The 20,905-nt window shown below is 41.2% G+C and overlaps 1 protein-coding gene across 1 annotated transcript; it reads left to right on the top strand.

Annotated features, from left to right (window-relative positions):
* The first annotated feature begins 6,141 nt into the window (after window positions 1–6,141).
* Window positions 6,142–19,297, top strand: LOC134659179 (uncharacterized). Its single transcript, XM_063514812.1, has 10 exons — window positions 6,142–6,297; window positions 6,926–7,133; window positions 7,670–7,833; window positions 9,960–10,104; window positions 10,431–10,585; window positions 12,053–12,192; window positions 14,504–14,633; window positions 16,090–16,311; window positions 17,613–17,783; window positions 19,178–19,297. The coding sequence occupies exons 1-10, from the start codon at window positions 6,184–6,186 to the stop codon at window positions 19,295–19,297; spliced, it is 1,569 nt and encodes a 522-aa protein (XP_063370882.1). The 5' UTR covers window positions 6,142–6,183.
* Window positions 19,298–20,905: the final 1,608 nt, after the last annotated feature.

The raw sequence follows: 20,905 nt of genomic DNA, 5'->3' as shown, positions 1-20,905 counted from the left end.
AACAAGCGTAAGCGCTGCAAGCTTTCATACATCTTTAAAAAAATTGTCGCTGTTGGAATTAATGGAATAGTTGACGCTGAAAATATGCTAGTACCTCACCTCATTTGAAGTAAGACATTGTAACACCTCATTTTAGAAAATGAGGTACTCATACAAACTCATTTTAAATTGATGTCCTACCCATCACTATTCGTCGCGTTGTCCCGGCATTTTGCCACGGCTCATGGGAGCCTGGGGTCCGCTTGGCAACTAATCCTATAGTAATTGACGTGGGCACTAGTTTTTATTTTTCATTCAATCTAACAGATAAACCTTACGTGCTAATTGGCATTAATAATTAATGTCTAACAATCTAACGTGCATTAATCGCTAAAAACAAAAAATAGACATACATACAAATTGCAACCTAACTTATTTAAATAAGATTTCATTAATTTTATGCTCTATCCATGGTTCATTTTGAGATCGCATGGAGATCGCTCACCGCTCCGCCGCCAATCGTTAACGCTCCGTGGCGTAGCCTATCTCTATCACTCTTTCATAATAGTGCGAAAAAATGGGTGTTTTACGTTTCTCCTGGCAATAGTGAGTATTACTGAAATGTTTTGCCGCCAGAGTGCAGCACTACCGCCTTTAGTATACGATAGAGTAACTTATACATACTGTACTTACCTTAAATTGTTTTTTGACAAGTTTTCTTGAAGTATGGACAAAACAAGAAATTTGCATTTTTGTCGGTGAAATATTGCGTTTATGTCTTCGATCAACACGGGCTTCCGACACGTTGGAAGGGATAGGCCCAAGCGATATCTTGACATTCAAATCATTCTGCCATTTTTCGCGGGGGGGGAACGTGCACACAGTCGCACTTCTCACACACTTACATACAAAATCCAATCTGTAATGACGACACAAATACATAGAAAATGACACACGTCAAAGACAAATCTTGCAAACCTCGATCTCTTTTTGTGTACGGACGAGTCACAAGTGTGACAACACGCACACTAACACATTTACGTCGAAGAATTTTATTGAATTCTGAGAGATGAGAAGTCGGATTTGTCGCTCGACCGATCCGCAATTTGTACTGGACGAGCAAAATCGATAAATCCAGCAATTACATGAGACTAAAATATAATAATTGTGTTTAAATGTAATTAAACGTATGACATGTAAAAAAAATATTACATGTGAAATGTAACACCTTCTTTTTATAAATTTGATGTCCTCGACCTCGTTTTACAACAAAAAACCGAGCAATTAGGCATTTTTTCTGCTGCTGTGTTCACTCGCGCGACTGGTCTCGCATGTCATACGTTTAATTACATTTAAACACAATTATTATATTTTAGTCTCATGTAATTGCTGGATTTATCGATTTTGCTCGTCCAGTACAAATTGCGGATCGGTCGAGCGACAAATCCGACTTCTCATCTCTCAGAATACAATAAAATTCTTCGACGTAAATGTGTTAGTTGCGTGTTGTCACACTTGTGACTCGTCCGTACACAAAAAGAGATCGAGGTTTGCAAGATTTGTCTTTGACGTGTGTCATTTTCTATGTATTTGTGTCGTCATTACAGATTGGATTTTGTATGTAAGTGTGTGAGAAGTGCGACTGTGTGCACGTTCCCCCCTCCCGCGAAAAATGGCAGAATGATTTGAATGTCAAGATATCGCTTGGGCCTATCCCTTCCGACGTGTCGGAAGCCCGTGTTGATCGAAGTAGTATATAGTTGCTATACAATCTTTTTTGGATAAAATGTAAGGAATCGAATGGTACCTATCTTTACTTATTTATTTTTTGGAAGTTAAGAAAAAACTTAAATTTTGAACCTTTCAGGTCCGGTATTTTTGCATAATTTCCATATATTATTTTAATATCCACATTATTGTGATAAATTGCTCATTTGCTATCTATTTTACTAGATTTTGTTATAAAATTCAACATGTGTCATCATCGGTTTAGACACTTTAGACTCACTTGTTTTAAGTCACTCGCGCGACATGTTTCGGAGAGCCTAGGTCTCCTTTCTCAAGCACTACAGTGCGAGCAGCGTTGCGCGCGAGTGACTTAAAACATGTGAGTCTAAACCGTAAATCAATGTGTCATCATCCCTATACATAAAAAAATTCAAATACCCTTCCTTGTATTTACAGGGTCAACTACAGATAAAACTACTACACAGAAATCAATAGCGTTATCGTACATGGATCTTCAGTCGTATTTCACAATTTACGAGAAGATATTAAAACTTGACGTGGACATGCAAGATATTACCACGTTGACGCAAAAATTTATGAATAAGAGATGGATACACCCCGATAACCGACAACCTTAAGCATGAGAACTAGAAGCAAATTAAATGAAATGAAATCTTTTATTTCAGGCAACTAGTGGTCCATACATAAATACCTTAAAAACTAGCATACATATTAATAATAATAATTCAGCCTTTATACGTCCCACTGCTGGGCACAGGCCTCCTCTCATGCGCGAGAGGGCTTGGGCTATAGTCCCCACGCTAGCCCAATGCGGATTGGGGACTTCACATACACCTTTGAATTTCTTCGCAGATGTATGCAGGTTTCCTCACGATGTTTTCCTTCACCGATAAGCTAGTGGTAAATATCAAATGATATTTCGTACATAAGTTCCGAAAAACTCATTGGTACGAGCCAGGATTTGAACCCGCGACCTCCGGATTGAAAGTCGGGCGTCATATCCACTCGGCCACCACCGCATTATAAAAAAATATAACTAAACACTAAAAACCACATTATGATTGCGATGCATTACGCAACCCCGCAGTGTCAGGGAGCCGGCCGCGGAACCGCCGAAACTTGACATCCTTCGGCCAAAACTCCTCCTTGGTGAAGGACGCTAGATGTTCAGTCAAAGTGACCGCACGATTGCTTTACGTAGGGCTCGGCTGCCATCTCTAAGGGCCACCCCACATTTAGCGTTTTTCGAGCGTCGGCGTCTACAACTCTATGGCCGCTGCTCGACGCAACGTCGACGCAACTGCGCAGCGACGTCATTTTCCATAGCGCTGACCAGACACCGACGCTCGAAAGACGCTAAATGTGGGGTGGCCCTAAATTCGAAGAACACGGACATAGACTTAAAAAACCCGGACATTTGGCGTAATTCGCATTTTTCCCCGGACGTGTCCGAAAATAATATTATTAAAAAAAACAATCGCTTATTTTTCATTCTAAAAAGTGTCCGGGTTTTCCCCCGGGACATGTTTTGACCCCCCCCCCCGGACGGCCCCCTGACACTTTTTCAAAACCCCCCCCGGACCACAGAATAAGTAATAGTATTATCATACAGAACAGACACGCACCGCCCCGCCCCGATTCGGATTACCTCGCCCGCGACAGGCCGCGACATGAATGTGTGCGTAAGGGTAACATTCCATTTCTGACCGCAGCTGCACTACTGGTACTGAACGCGTCGGTGTTACTGTCAATTTCCATAGTAAAATAAACAGTAGTGCAGCTGCGGTTGGAAATGGACTGTCACCTTTAGTCGCTCTACTGAGATTCCGTCAGGATTCCATCAGAAACTCAATGACGCGTGTACAGACGTGCCGCGCACACATATAAACGCAAATCATTTTTGATGTATGGCGTGTCCGCCCTTTGCCCGGACGGCCTCCAAACTAGGACAAATCCGGGGAAACCTGGACTGATGGCAGCCCTAGCTTTACGCATAGTCTTTTATGTTACTTCTACTTTAGTACTCTGTTCGATTGCGCAAAAAAGAATTAAGAAGACATATTAGAGTGCTTACTCCATACATTTTTTTTATACATACCACATCGGTGGCAAACAAGCATACGGGCCGCCTGATGGTAAGCAGTCACCGTAGCCTAGTGTTACATGCGCGTTGCCGACCTTTTTAAAAACCTGTACACTCCTTTTTTGAAGAACCCCATACTGTAGACCCTCGGGAAAACCTCGGAAGGGAGCTCATTCCTCAGTTTTGTTACCAAAACGACTATTAACTCACATTTATAGACGGGTCTAACGCGAAATTTATTCAATTACCTTTATAAACCGACGTTTCGACACAGGTTTCACTGGTCATGGTCGCGGCCAACTAAAGTCTCAGCAAAATGTCAAAACAGAGATTTGTGCAACTACCCGACCAGTGAAACCTGTGTCGAAACGTCGGTATATAAAGGTAATTGAATAAATTTCGCGTTAGACCCGTCTATAAATGTGAGTTAATATGTGTTCAAAACGCGAAGGTTTTAAATATTATAAAACGACTATTATTTTCGTAGTCGACATCTAGCGTCAAGTAGCGGAATTATCAGTACTGCTACTCGACAATAGATTTCGCGGCGAACGGAAAGTCTAATGCTCAACGATTTTCAGCTAATAGGAGAATATGTCGACGCGCAGGTGATATAATTAGTAAATTCAAATAATGGTCGCGCTTATATGACATATTTATCATAAAACTTGTAAGCGACGTGGATAATAAAGATCGATTAAGTACAAGACTAGAGAGTGAACTAGACACCACTTGAATGCTGGCGACAGTCGGCCCACTTATGCCGTCTGGATGTGTTCTCACGGGTCGTGTTTGGTAATTTTGGTAATTAATTAGTTAGTGGTTTTTTGTGGCGAAGCTGACCCTAGGCGCCAGGTCAGGCAAGGGCTGGAGCCGAGGGTGTGAGGACATTCTTATTTGCGACTTAGCGCATGAAACACGCATCCGTGGGACTACGTCTCGTAATAAGTCCTAACTTAGTATTTAACTCCTTTTGTATCCCGTATGTTGGTTACATTGTGCCTCGCGTACTAGTTATCGTGTTAAATACCTGTGCCCACAGGGATGTAATACCTAGTGCATCTAGCCATTCCTGAATACCTACTTAAAACCTACATTAAGCTCCGACATATATAAAGTCTATTTTTTTATTCGGTAGACTGAAATGACAGTTAATAGTATGAACATGAAATGTCATTTCATACTATTAACTGTCATTTCAGTCTACCGAATAAAAAAATAGACTTTATATAACCGGATTAACCGGAACTCTATTTGCAACTCCTTCTGGTTATAATATTAGTTATAAATTGTTCAGCAATACACTTTTTGTCAGTCCCGACACATGTGACATCTAGTGTCGAGTAGCAGAAATGATAGTTCCGCTACTTGACGCTAGATGTAGACTACGAATATAATAGTCGTTTTGGTAACAAAACTGATTGTATGGAGTGAGCACTTTATGTATTCCAAATTCTCTTCAAGTCAAAAAAGAACTTATTTAATTACACAAACGGGTTTACCGCGATATAGTTTCATTCATTCGCGTTAAACCCGTTTGTGTAATTAAATATGTGTACAAAACGCAAGAGTTTAAAGTGTAATAAATAAAAACTTGTAAAAAGAAAAACTGTATTTTGACTCCCTCTGTCACTCTTTTTCCTGTAGTTCACAGTCCATTAGTCGTACCCATTGAGGTTTAAAGTTTAAAAGAGAAGACATCTCGAACAAAATGTTTCCGCACCTCAGAGAAGTGCATGAGGCCTTACCGCGAACCACGTTCGACGTGTTGCCTTCACCAATTTTCGGGATGTCGAGATGTCGTCTCTTGTTATATACCTCAATGGTCGTACCTACAGTCGACGTCAAATATATGTTTACACTTTTCGCCTTATTACAAAGACGTAAGGTGTAAAAGTGTAAACATAATATGGGGCATTAAATATCTATGAAAAGCGACCTTATTGTCGATGGCGCTTAAGGTGACAGTCCATTTCCAACCGCAGCCGCACTACTGTTCATTTTATACTATGGAAATTGACAGTAACAGCGACGCGTTCAGTACCAGTAGTGCAGCTGCGGTCAGAAATGGAATGTTACCCTTACGCCGCAGTGTCGCGCGGCATTGTATTTATTTGGGAGCATCGTTAATAATGGCGTAAGTGCCATCGACAATAAGGTCCCTTTTCATAGATAACGTCACATATATCTGTGACGTCGACGTATCCATTAAATATTTACATTATACTTAGATAATACGAAGTTGTTGAGACGTAGGTATTATCTCTGTTATAGCATAATTATCAACTTATATACAACACTCTTTCTTATCAACCAGTACTCTCCGCGGCCTCGCTAAGAACAGACGTATAGGTACGCGTAGTTTTGTTAAAATGTTAAAACACCCTTTTTACCAATACGGAGCTTCGGATTTGGAGTTACCAGTGAATCTGAGCTTTAGTGAGTTTATATTGGACAAGCTTGTGGAATATAAAGAGATAACTATTGTAAGTACCGACACAGAATAAATAATAGTACTTACAGAAGATTCACTCTCTAACCAAATGCGTCTAAATGTGTTATTAATTATGAGGGATTATCAAAATTGTTTCGCCTGATATAATTACGAATTATGATGTAGGTACAGTAGGTATAATAATATTTCGTCACTGATATACTCATTATCGTATTTTAGAGCCACTTAATATGTCCCTTACCAAAGAGAATACACTGTATAGAGAGTTACTGTCATGGTAAAATATGTAGCCACAGTAAATTTACTGCCATCTTTCGACAGAAGATTAAAACTGTTAGAACGCCTTTTGTCTTTGATCCTTATTCTTTCACTGGGTAGTGTTAATTTGTTAAAAGTCAAAAATTAACGCCATATACTCGACAGTAACGACGGCCAAATGGCGTCATCGCTCGAAAATATTGCACCATACCTTTGGCCTAGTGTCGAGGTAATTTTTGACATTGAAGACTTTTGAGCGTCGGCGTCTAGTCAGCGCTATGGAAAATGGCGTCGCTGCGCAGTTGAGCCAACGTTGCGTCGAGCAGCAGCCATAGAGGTGACTAGACGCCGACGCTCGGGAGACGCTAGTGTGGGGCCGCTCTAAATCCCTCTTTTTTCAGATCAATGGATCCACAGGAGAAACTATAACCTACGGAGACATCGCCCAAAAGGCGATGAATCTCGCCATCTCCCTCTCTCACCTAGGCGTCAGAAAGGGACAAGTTGTTGGAATATGCTCTGAGAACAGAGCAGAGTTCTGGAGCGCCGTTGTGGGGTCTATATGTACCGGGGCCTCGTTTACCACCTTCAATATGATGTACACGAAACGTAAGGGTATTTCTTATACTACCCGCTTAATACGCTCGGCCACGACATTGCGCGACTGGCGGCGGCGGCGGCAACCATAGATAGGAGCGAGACACAGCGATCGGACCTTTCGTTCCCACCTATGGCATAGAGAAAAAATACATAGATTGCTCACTCCATACATCAGTTTTAGTACCAAAAAGACTATTAGCATCTAGCATCGAGTAGCGGAACTATCAGTACTGCTACTTGACAATAGATGTAGCACCGACCGGAAAGTCTTATCTCAACAGTATAAGACTTTCCGGTCGGTGCTACATCTATTGTCAAGTAGCAGTACTGATAGTTCCGCTACTCGATGCTAGATGTAGACACTGAAACTAATAGTCTAACTGATGTATGGAGTGAGCACTCTTGTCTTACTATTTATTTCTCTATGCCTATGGTTACCGCCGCCGCTACTGCCGGTCGCGCACAGTCGTGGCCAGGCCGTAGGGTCCTCTGGGACTCAGGTGGCTAGAATAAAATACCACCAACCCCATATTTCTCGTTTTTAGATGAGCTAACCCATGTGTCTGGAATCTCGAAGCCGAAATACGTCTTCTGTTCGCCGCTGGCTTACAAAATGCACGAAAAAACGTTAAAATCATTGAAGTATATTGAGAAAATCATAGTTTTTGGTGACGATAAGCCGGCGGGAACTATTGCGTACAATGACTTGGTAAGTTCATTAATGACTTTTTGACTTTTTGATGTCGAATATGTACCTACTGTAAAACGTACGATACACGTGCGAATAGGTAATTCGCAAATCGTGTCGATTTAAAAGACTCCCTTCGGTCGTGTTTTAATTTATCATCACTCGTTGCGAATTTCCTACTTTCCGCACTTGTATCGTAAATAACTATATTTACTAATCTAGTCACTTCTATTTGTCTATTAAATGACGGCCAGTGATACCTAATAGTTCGGTGGCCGGCTGCATGAAACAAACCTGATAAAAAAATAGAATATACCTACCCTGTGGAGGTACCTGACATTTAGTAGCTTCCAACGCACTTGGTCGGCCTAGGCTTAACCTGGCAGATTTTGTACAAATGGCAAAAAAGTTGGACAAAAATTCATCAAAAAAAACCTCATCGAAAAATAGAATGAAACTTGTATGGTAGGATACCTGACTTTGAGGACAGTAAAAAAAAGTGGTCGGCCTCACCTTAGCCTGGCAGTTTTTGCAGTCCGACCAGATTTATTGGACCACGTGACAGCTACAATTTACCTCATCGAAAAATAGAATGAAACAAACGGATTATAATAGCTAAAATAAACCTGTTGACATATGTCTTGGTCAGCCTCACCTTAACCTGGCAGTTTTTGCAGTCCGACCAAATTTATAAAAATAGTAGTTTATGCAACAGTGATATAATAAGGGTTCTTAAAATTCAAGGGTCGAAGTTACAAAACGAGACGTAGTCGAGTTTTGTAAAAAAAGACCCGAGAATTTTAAGAACCAATTATGAGCTGTTGCATACATTACTTTTTCTATGACAGCTGCAGCAAAAAAAAAAAAAAAAAGTTATTATTAAAAAAAAGTTATTATTAAAAAAAAAGTTATTATTTAAAAAAAAGAGTTATTATTTAAAAAAAATTGAGTTATTATTTAAAAAAAAAAAAAGAGTTATTATTGTAAATGAAAACATACCTCTTTCAATCAAGATGATCGGAACTTGTATCTTTAAAAAAAATAAAGCAGTTGTATTATACTCATAAGATGACTGCTAGCAGTCATCTTATGAGCCTATAGACAAAGCATTCAAATGACATTGCTTTAGATATCACTGTCAGTCATTTAATTGACACATTTAAGTGCTGGAGTAGAAAAAATACATAATACAATACATACATACAATATAAAATAAATCAACTCCATTTGAAGCAAGCGCATAGGGCGTTGACCCTTGTCTATAGGATCATAATAGATGTGTTATTATGAATAGGTATTCAAATTATTGCAAAGATCTGCAAACCAAATTGTTAGTATGATGAGCGCACCTATATTTTTACACTTGGCTGTACACATATATTTTATTATTATTATTGCCTCTTTATTTACATACTCTTCAAATTATTTAGTTCACAATTTTGATTTTAGATTCGGTTAAAATGTGTTTTTATGTTATTGTTGTTTTGGTTGATTTTTCTCCTTTCTTGGGGTATGAAACCCGTTTGAAGGCCTTCTCCCATTTCTTCCATAAATATCTGTGTTTATACAAAAAAATACAAAAGTATTTATTTCATAATAATATACATTATTTTTGTCATTGTACATCCAGTCTTTTCCTGCAACCTCTATAGTCTTCCATGTCGTATCCGACATCGGCGACCCTTACACTTTTCTCTGATGAGCACATATATGGCTCGCAAAACCGAACTTCGTTTTAAATATCCGATCGCACTGTGCACAATAAAGCTGCCCTTGGTCATTATATGTGTATGCGTAAGAGGGCTTAGGTCGAGACTGCCGTTGAATGCGTTTCTGGTCCAGGTGTTCAAGTCGAGCTTCTTCGAAAGTAGCTACACCTTGTACCTTATTGCGCCATTCTGACCTCTTACCCGCTAGCTCCTCCCAACGCTCAGATGGGATGTGTCGCAAGCTTTGAGATGGCGCTTCAGAACGTCTTTATATCGCAGAAACCGCAGAGTTCCGAATAGAAAACGGATTTAGGGAGTTGACAGTCATCCATGCGACAGACGCAAGCTCTACTATGTCATCGGTCCAACGCTTCACAGGTTACCAGCTGTACCTACACCTATAATGTCTATAATGTCTCTAATGTCCTTAATTTCTAGGTGTCAGCTCAAAACGTGAAATACGAGGAGTTCAGAGCAGTTGACGTGGACAGTCCGGATGATACGCTGTTCATACTATACTCCTCAGGCACCACTGGCCTCCCGAAAGGAGTTGCTTTGACACATCGCAACGCACTCACCTCAAGCAATTCGTAAGATCTTATATATTTAGTATTTTCACAGAATAAATAATAGTACTAAGTACAGAAGACTCACTCTCTAACAAAACGCCTCTGTTACGATCAGCACAGATATGGCCGCTAGGTGGCGACAGCGCCACGCGCGGTTTATGGCTTTCCCCAAAATTGGGGCGGAACGGATGTACTTTTAGCTACCTGTAGCAAAGCGACGAAATCGCGGAGTGAGCCACGCCTGGTATTTTTAAGTTATTTTTTAAGGACTGTATTATTAACGAAATTTGCTGAATTTAGTTTTCATAAAACTGTCCAATGTGTTACAGCAAAAGCATAGAGACTCCTGAACCACCCATATATCTGCTAATAACCCCGTGGTTCCACACCATGGGTTTTATGGGGTCGCTTATGTACCTAGCTAGCGGCAGGAACATGGTATATCTACCGAAGTTCGAGATCGAGGTCTACTTGAAATGCATTGAAAAGTATAAGGTAAGGAATAAGCGCACATGTTCTTCTTAAAGAAGTAGTTAAAAAGCTCATTGATACTACGGGTGACCAGAGAGCTCGCGGCCTTCTCTCGCAGCGCATAAGTATTGCCATTCACCGAGGGAATGCTGCCAGCATCTTGGGCACAACGCAGCGGGGCGGGGGCCTTATTTAGATGTATTATAATTTAGATTAGTTTAGTTTTTAATTTTATTATAAGTAGTTTTATATAGGTATACATGTAAAGTTTATTTGTAACACCCAATTTAAACTAAAATAATCAATTAGAGAAGGTAAGGTAAAATAAGTTTTTGGCGCTTTTATCGCTGACTGTACTTTTCTTACGACAGACAATTAATACTTATCGAGACAATTCTAAAAACCCCTAACACAATTAGGTTGCGTTGTTTCATCACAGAGTTCCTATGGCCACCTCCTGTCTCCATCATCAGATCAGCTCGATGGTACCATAATATTGCATTGTCACCCGACTTACATGTGTATGAAAAATTTCAGCTCAATCGGAAACCGGGAAGTGGATCAAATATAACTTGCAAGATTCCATTACATAGTTACATACAGGTCGACCTAATAAAAGCGTGTTAAAAATGTGTTGTGTCCAAAGACATTAGCTATTTTTTGACAATGAAGAGTAGAAAGTAAATAAAAATTAACTAGAAAATTCTACACCTACCTGGCAACATCAGATCTTCTGTCAAATCGTCAGGTGACAAGCAAAAGTCACTAATTACTATAAAATATTTAAACAAAAATCAACCTTCTTTTCGTACTAATATGGTTCACTATGGCTATGAACTTGTGGTGGTACCTAGTGAGTTTTGCTTGTCACCTGACGAAATATTTCCAAACAAATAAACATAAAAAAATTGCTAAAGCTCCTATTCATATATGTGATATACATATGTACCTATACAATATTATAGTTGTGTAAGTATGTGTATTTAGTCATTGAGGTATATAACAAGACACGAGATCTCGAACAAAATGTTTCCGCACCTCAGAGAAGTGCATGCATGCATGCGAAGCCGAAAATTGTTAATAAAGACGATATAATACTTTTTCTACGACCAAACATTTACTTTGAAAACTAAAATAATAGTAAATCAACAGTTATTCCATTGCTTACCGGTGAAATGTTATTCCATCCCTTTTATTATATTTTCTTGTGCTATTGTTGCAACTTTTTAACACGCACGAAGGCATTTTTTAATTATTATTTTTTTTTTTAATTTTCTGTACATGTGTGGCATCTCGTCAGTGGTCGGTGACGTACTAAAAGTAAAGAAGTACATGCACTTCTCTGAGGTGCGGAAAAATTTTGTTCGAGATGTCGTCTCTTGTATATACCTCAATGTATTTAGTTACCAAAACGCCCACGATTCCTGACATATGTATGGGCCACTATAGTTGCCTGAAATAAAGATTTCATTTCATTTCATTTCATTACAGGTGACTCGTCTCTATGTAGTGCCACCAGTACTGGTGGCATTAGTCAAATACCAGATCAAGTATGACCTGAGTTCAGTCGACCTCATATACAGTGGGGCAGCGCCGCTCACGAAAGAGACAGCTGATGCAGTGAAGGAAAAGTATGTACAGTCAGTTGAAGATATAAGTAGGTAGCATCAGGGCCGGATTAACCCTAAGTCAGAGTAGGCAACTGCCTATGGGCCCCGCCTCGGCTAGGGGGCCCCGCCTCGGCTAGGGGGCCCGGTGGCCCCGCGCGCGCCAAAAACAATATTTGTTTCATATGGCCAAAATTCATAAATATTGTTTTTATGGTACCTAAATATTTATACCTAATGTGCAATATCAGTTTCTCAGATACACAATCATTAGATGATTATATAAATTAAGTTATTTTATAGATTTAAAGTCTGTATTATCGAGCTCGCTCCCGAGGGCCTAATACCTCATCAATGGAACTTCGGCCCTCTGAGTAACTCTTGCTTAACACATATTATTGTCGAGTAACATATGACGATTGGTTCGTGTCAGAGCGCTGCTTTCTTACAGGTCGACCTTCGGCGTCGCTTTTTGACAAATATAAACATTGATTTCAGAAGCTTGGCCTTTTGCCTTGCATGAAAGCTCACCTCGCTGGTTATAAGTACGCTTCGGGCTTGTTCAGTAATGTGGAGATTGCTGAGCTCGACCTTCAGCCTCACTTTTTACCTCCATTTTTGGTTTGTCTTCCAAATCTCCTCTTCTTCAGCTTAGCCTTTGTCCTCGCTGCGCCAAGCTCGGCCTGCCGTCTCACTTTTTAATACAATGGACATTGGTTGGCGTCTGTGCTCTAGCTGAGCTTATCCTGAACCACGGTTTTGACCTCGCATGAAAGCTCGGCTCACTGGGGAACTTCGGATTTTTAGGCCCGGCCCGGCCTGTTTACACGCTTTCACATTTTTTTCACGCGTTTTTTTGCTGCTTTTCTGGTTGACCCCGTACCTACATGCTAGCTTAACTGGTGAATGAATAGTCATTTAAACCTATGGAATATCTATATTATTACGTTAATTTTAATCATGTGGCTCGGCGTATGGTCTTATGGTCGGACAATCGCTGTTCAGCCTCGCAAAATATTTAACTACCTATTGAGAAAAAAAGGGCTCTCCCCACACTTGACGCAAAAAGGAATCGGCAAAAACTGATAGAAAAAAGCTTTATGTCCACGCAATAAGAGCGAAAAAGACATCGCTCGGCATGTTCGGATCGGCTCAACCGACACCTGAAGGTTGAAATTAAAACCACAAACTTACTTCCCTGAACTGAAAAATGAACATTATGTATGCAGAATTGACTGTAAGGGCCTAAGGGGGCCCCGAGCATTGCACTGCCTAGGGGCCCCGACATGCTTAATCCGGCCCTGGGTAGCATAAGATCTATGTAGTATGTAGTCTCATGCAGGGCTCGGAACCTGTATTGGAATACCTGTTAATATCGTTCCAAAACCGTTATATGTGACGTTATCTATGAAAAGGGACCTTATTGTCGATGGCGGTTATGCTATTTATTAACGATGCTCCGATATAAAAACAATGCCGCGAGACGCTGTTCGGCGTAAGCGCCATCGACAATAAGGTCCCTTTTCGTAAATAATGCCCCATATTATTTCCCGGGAACGATATAATACCGGTTACTCTTGGCTTTCGGAGCAGGGATCGGATACCGGTATTTTTTGTATGGGAACGAGAACGGTATTTATTCGTTCTTTGCTAATTACTTCATTTCTAATTGGACAATCTAATAATACGAAGTCGTTACCTAAAAACACAACTGAGTCCTACATTTCGAGTATAAAATAATTCGAAAAATATGGTTCTTTCCAAGTTTTTGCAAAAAACCGGTTCCGATCCCTGTTTCGGAGACACTCGGGTAAACTCGTTGTCATACGTGAAAGAGATAGCTATACTTACTCGTTCTATTTCGCTTCGATATTTTCAATTTAACCGGTTAATTTCGTTCCACAAAAACGGAAGGCGAACGAATTCGGCATAAATCAGTGTCACAATAGAACAGTTCGAACAGTAACCGAAAACGAAATCCTTTTCGTTCCCGGCTGAATGAACGAAACCGGTTTGAAAAATAAAACGGTTTCCGAGGCCTGCTCATGTGTGTACTGCCTGCTTATACTGATAATGCCAACTTAATGTACCATGTCTGCTTTGTAAACACAAAGGGCCTACCGGGAAACGCGAAATCGAAACTCAGATATGTGCCTTTATATCGCTCGAATATGCAAGAGTGATAGAGAGGTTAGATAACGAAAAAAAAACTTTTATTTCAAGCTACAAGGCAAATTTCGACTCTCTCGTTTGCGGTAGACCCTTAGATTGTGAATGATTGTGGGAGCGGCGCCCCCTACGCAGAGTTTCGCGTAATATTCCCTATTCTCCACAGATTCCCAAACGTGAAATCGGTTCTCCAAGGCTACGGTATGACAGAGACGGCGCTAGCTGTCACTAGGTGCATTGATGCGGACTCAAAGCCAGGGACAGTTGGAACAGTCACGCCTGGAGCTATTATAAAGGTACAGTGTAATTTATAAGCACTAAAACGAGTGCCCACGCCAATTATTGGATTAGTTGCCAAGCGGACCGCAGGCTCCCATGAGCCGTGGCAAAATGCCGGGAAAACGCGAGGCAGATGATGAGTGGAATGTATAAGCACCACAGAGCTGATTGACAGCTTAAGTGTTGCTTAAGGACGTTCGGATGGCAACTGCAGCTGCAATACTGTTGCGACATTGCTGCTACGGCTTTGGCAACGAGGGAGAGAGAGGCTACGGTATGACAGAGACGTCGCTTGCTGTCACTAAGTGCACTGATGCGGAGTCAAAGCCATGCAGGGACAGTTGGAACAGTCACGCCTGGAGCTATTATAAAGGTACAGTGTAATGTATAAGCACCACAGAGCTGATAAACAGGGAAGGGTTGCTTAAACACATTCAGATGGCAACTGCAGCTGCAATAGTGTTGCGACAGCTGCTACGATTTTGACCACGAGGGAGAGAGAAGCTACGGTATGACAGAGACGTCGCTAGCTGTCACTAAATGCACTGATGCGGAGTCAAAGCCAGGGACAGTTGGAACAGTCACGCCTGGAGCTATTATAAAGGTACAGTGTAATGTATAAGCACCACAGAGCTGATTAAACAGGGAAGGGGTGCTTAAACACGTTCGGATGGCAACTGTAGCTGCAATACTGTTGCGACATTGCTGCTACGGCTTTGACAACGAGGGAGAGAGGCTATGGTATGACAGAGACGGCGCTAGCTGTCACTAAGTGCACTGATGCGGAGTCAAAGCCATGCAGGGACAGTTGGAACAGTCACGCCTGGAGCTATTATAAAGGTACAGTGTAATGTATAAGCACCACAGAGCTGATAAACAGGGAAGGGTTGCTTAAACACGTTCGGACGTTCGGAGTGGACGCTCAAGTTGGGCGTGCAGCGGAGCGGGGCGTGCGGCGTGCATGTTAAACAAATGCAAGCGTATAGGAGCGGCCTTAGTGCACGCTGCTCAAATCCCTTGGGAGCTCGACGCCCCGCTGCACGCCCCGCCGAACGCTCCGCTTCGAGCGTCCACTCAGGCCTTACACTAAGGCCTGAGTGGACGCTCGAGTTGGGCGTGCAGCGGGGCGGGGCGTGCGGCGTGCATGTTAAACAAATGCAAGCGTATAGGACATAGGAGCGGCCTTAGTGCACGCTGCTCACATCACGCGTGAGCCCACAGCCACGCTGCACGCCCCGCCGAACGCTCCGCTTCGAGTGTCCACTCAGGCCTTTTACACTTACAATAGTTTACCTATAAGTACTTACTTAGTTTATTGCAACTGGCTGACGTAATCTCGTGGCTCGGGACCCTGAATGTGGATTTATAATTATAACTATTTTATTTAGCTACTTACACATATTGTTTGAGAATTTTTAAGTACTCGTATATACGCCATACGATTAAATTAAATAAATTGCAACTTTCCAACAGGTCATCGACTTAAAAAGCCGGAAGCCAGTCGGAGCCAACCAGACTGGGGAGATCTGCGTCAAAGGAGGCATTGTCATGAAGGGTTACATCGGGAAAGACCGGAGAGAGACCTTCGACGATGAAGGGTTCTTCAGGACTGGAGACGTCGGGTATTACGATGAGGATGGGGACTTCTTCATCGTGGATCGGCTGAAGGAACTTATCAAGTATAAGGGATACCAGGTTAGTAGTAGTAGTAGTAAACTCTTTATTGTACAAAAATACATATTAAAAATAACATACAATTAGTAAGAGTTACAAAGGCGAACTTATCCCTTTGAGGGATCTCTTCCAGTTAACCTTTGAGTAGATGAGAGGAGAAAGTGAAAAGAGGGTGACAAATGCGGCAAAATGTACAACAAGGTACCAGAAAGATAAAGGATATAAATACATACAAAATTTATAGGATAAACATACATATAATACACAAAAAGGAATGGGGAAAAGACACTAAAAATTGGAAAGAATTAGAAAGATATAAAGCAACTATACAATAGCAATATAGACAAATTAATCAGTCAGATCAGATAGCCATAGCTTCTTTAACCTCTCCTTGAACGACGCAACCGATTGTGCCTGGGTCGATTCGATTGTTAGACTGGGTCATTTTATTTAAAGTTGTCTCCTACACTTTTTTTTCAAAATTGGGTTTCTTTTATGTTATTTCCACTCAGAATCATGAGCTCTTTTGATCATAATAGGAGAAAAAGTGTCCCAAGATTTCCATACATTTTTCGATATTTCCATTCCGAAACCGCCATACAAAGTCTATGAGAAAATGTTAACGGAATGGGAAAAAAACCTTGAGACGCTTTTTTTCTCCTATTAGGATAGAAAGAGCTCGTGATTCTGAGTAGAAATAACATATAAATTCACAAATTTAAAAAAAAAGTGTAGGGGACAACTTTAAATAAAATGGCCCACTTAGACCCAAAATGAGACTCGGCCTCCGAAGAAGATAGCGCCTCTTTTCTCGGTCTGTGCGACCTCTTGCCAGTTTTTGACAGCGCAGTGCCTCCACCATGGCTCACCAGGGATACCTGGGGCGTCCGATATGACGTTCTTCTGCTGGGCGGCCTAGCCAAGGTGACAATCGCTATCGCTTCACCATCGAATCGCATTGTGTCTCTCTATCACTCTTCCATATTAGTGTGACAGTGACAGTTGCGTTTCGTTCGCTACGAAGCGTTTGGCATGTTGTTTACGGAGCCTGGTATGCTCTTTTCACGTTCCGATCTTCATCCGTTCTTAAAGATGGCCCAACCAACGGAGTCTGTGAGCTTTAGTCTCCCCCATGATGTTAGGTTCAGCCACTAGGTTTTCAATCTTACCACCACCAGTTTACCAGGTCTCTACCAGGTTAGAAAGACATGGAATTTGGTCAGGCCTCGTAGCCAAGATGATCTATATGAAAATGATCACGTCACTTTTCGTTGAATTAGTCTGTTTGTAAGCTTGTGTTTATAACTTTTTGATTATTCCAGGTTGCTCCAGCAGAACTGGAAGCAGTCCTGCTCCAGTATCCAGCAGTCCGCGACGCAGGTGTAGTGGGTATACCCGACAGCCAAGCTGGAGAAGTGCCACGCGCCTTTGTGGTGCTCCAGCCTGGAGCCACGGCCACTGCTGAGGAGCTACAGAAGTTTGTGGCTGAGAAGGTGAGGCACCATAAGTTGTTGCTGCAGTTTCTTCCAGTTTCCAGCAGGTCATGCCTGGATAGTTACAGAAGTTATTTGCTGTGCGGTTGAGTTTGAGGACTTACTTCTTTATAGCTTAAAGGACTCACGCTAGACCGGGCCCTGCCCGGGCCGAGACATCCGAAACGTTTTACAGTACATATGCCCATTAAATTCTCGACATAGGAACGTATTGTGGTAATTACCGCACTAGGGCGGTAAAGTAGCACCATACCATATGTATGTACTGTAAATAGTACATTACTGCAGACGCCGGGAAAGAAGGGCCGGGAAGGGGTGAGTAGGTATAGCCGGCCGACCGTAGGGAGGCCGGATAGTGATACGAAGCCGGCAAGACCTTTTCACGGCTAGGCATGTATAGTGCTTTTCTCAAACATGCAATGAAATAAAAAAATACACCACTCAAAAAAAACAAATTTATAACCTTTATAATAAAAATCCAACTTCATAACAAAAGTTTTTTAATTTTCCTTCCAATCCCGCCATAATTGTTTTTTTTTTACGGAAGTCGTTCGTATTTCGCGTGTGTAGTGTTCGAATAGACCTTATTAGGGCCATTATACACAATCTGATGATAAGAATCTCAATTTCTATAAATAAAATAAATGCAGAGGATTTTAAATATTGTCTATGGTCTCTGGTGACTTACGTGTAGACAAAATTTTAAATTTATTCATTGAATCATACAGATTCGTATTCTTAATATCAGTACGTTCGTGTATAACAGGCGTTAACACGGATATTTTGGTCCGATAACCATTCATTCACTAAAAATAAAAAATAAAAAATATAATTCGGCTGTTTAGCCTGTTCATGGACACAGACCCCATGTTTACATTAGAATTTAAAAAAAAATTACTTCCCGGCCTAGGCCTTCAATTTCGTATGAAATTCCTTTACAGTTCTCTGGAGTTGCTCCGCCCTAAACGTGATACTTCGAAGCCTGTTATAACGCCCGGAGCGACGACATTTCATTGCATGTTTGAGAAAAATTTATTACAGCCCTAGGTCGAAATTTAGCATCGCCTACGTGTAACCAACGAGCAAGTTGTGATGAAAATGCGGATTTATTTTTTCTATATACAATTGACGATATCTTTGTGAATTTCTGCATTTTTATGGAGAAATAACATGTAAATTTTCAATGAGAAATAAATATTATCTATCTATCTAAAGCCTTTATTAAATAACAACTACTTTAGCAGAAAACCTTAGTGTCGCCGAAATAATTTTTAACTTGTAAGATTATTATTATTATTGTATGTATGTTAGTTTGTAAGGTATGTATCTATGGGCCTTAGTTGCCTGACAATAAATGATATTATTATTATTAAATGAAGTACGTTTGTTCACAGCTCTCAAACCCGAAACATCTACGTGGTGGAGTGCGATTTGTTCCAGAAATACCGAAAAACCCCAGCGGGAAGATCCTGCGCAGAGAGCTGCGCAAACTTGCGCATCAGAGCAAACTATAAAGGCTCATTTAGACGGCCGCGAACTCGCATGCGATTTTAGTTACATTGCGGACCATTGAGGTTACGACAATTCAGCCGACCGATCAAAGAACGCAATGTAATGAAACTCGCATGCAAGTACTCGCACCGTCTAAATAAGACCTTAAAAATAGCCCAGTCCAGACGGGAACAATTGTGACTTTCCTTTAATAAAAGAGGCTGAACGTGGCGATTATTTACATACTAGCTTTTGCCCGCGACTTCGTCTGCGTTTAATCAGTAATATTAGCAAGAGTAAGTATAGCGCCTGGATAAAATGTAATAGCAATCTTTCAATTTGAGCATTGCTTACATCAATTAACAATTCATAAATTTTCGCATTTCCACCCCTCTTTTCACCTTGTTTAGGGATGACTTTCCGACATAAAAACTATTCTATGTCCTTCCCCGGGACTCAAACCATCTCTATTGCCAAACTTAAACTAAATCCGTTAGTGGTTTAAGCGTGAAGAGGTAACAGACAGACAGAAAGACAGACAGACAGACAGACACACTTTCGCATTTATAATATTACTAGCTTTTGCGCGCGACTTCGACTGCGTGGACTTAGTAATTTGGGTAGCTTATTTTTACCCAAGTGAGATGATGCTAGAAATATAAAAAAAAAAACAAAAAATACGGTACACTGAAATAAGAAGCATATCAAAAGCTATTGATGCTCTAAAATATGCCCAAAAACAGAAATGGAAATGGGCAGGGCATGTAGCACGACTGACAGACCTAGGGTTGCCAGATGGTCGGGATTTGGCGGGATTCTCCCGATTTTTAGCATGTGTTCCCGATTCCCGACAAAGTGGAAATTGTCCCGAAAAACAGCTACACGTTATAAAACAATAATTTCAAGTTCCGAACTGAGGGCCTACCGCGAACCACGTTCGACGTGTTGCCTCCCTGTCACACTTACGTACGAATTTACAAGTGCGACAGAGAGGCAACACGTCGAACGTGGTTCGCGGTAGGCCCTCTGTCGTCGAGCGAGCGAGCGACCCGTGCACCGGTGGCGTATAAAAACGTCTATGGGCAGAGCAGCTGACGTAGTGCCAATAATGTAAAATATCGTTTGTTTTTAATACAATTACTTTAATTTGAATGTTTTTTTTCCGACTTAAGTCTCAAAATCCCGAAAAAATGATATTTTTTCCCGATATTAGCGCCTTTCGATCTGGCAACCCTAGACAGACCACCGATGGACCCTAAGAGTGACATCGTGGAAAGGCCTATGTGGGAAACGCGGTAGCGGAAGACCGCGGACCGTGGACGGACGAGATAACCAAAATAGCTGGTCCTAACTGGATGAAAATAGCCCAGGATAGAATAAATAAATAAATAAATAAATATTATAGGACATTATTACACAAATTGACTAAGCCCCACGGTAAGCTCAAGAAAGCTTGTGTTGTGGGTACTCAGACAACGATATATATAATATACAAATACTTAAATACATAGAAAACAACCATGACTCAGGAACAAATATCTGTGCTCATCACACAAATATATGCCCTTTACTGGGATTCGAACCCAGGACCGCGGCTTCACAGGCAGGGTCACTACCCACTAGGCCAGACC

The sequence above is a fragment of the Cydia amplana genome, chromosome 24 (genome assembly GCF_948474715.1).
Source record: "Cydia amplana chromosome 24, ilCydAmpl1.1, whole genome shotgun sequence".
Lineage (NCBI taxonomy): Eukaryota > Metazoa > Arthropoda > Insecta > Lepidoptera > Tortricidae > Cydia > Cydia amplana.
This window is presented reverse-complemented; position numbering and strand designations above follow the sequence as displayed.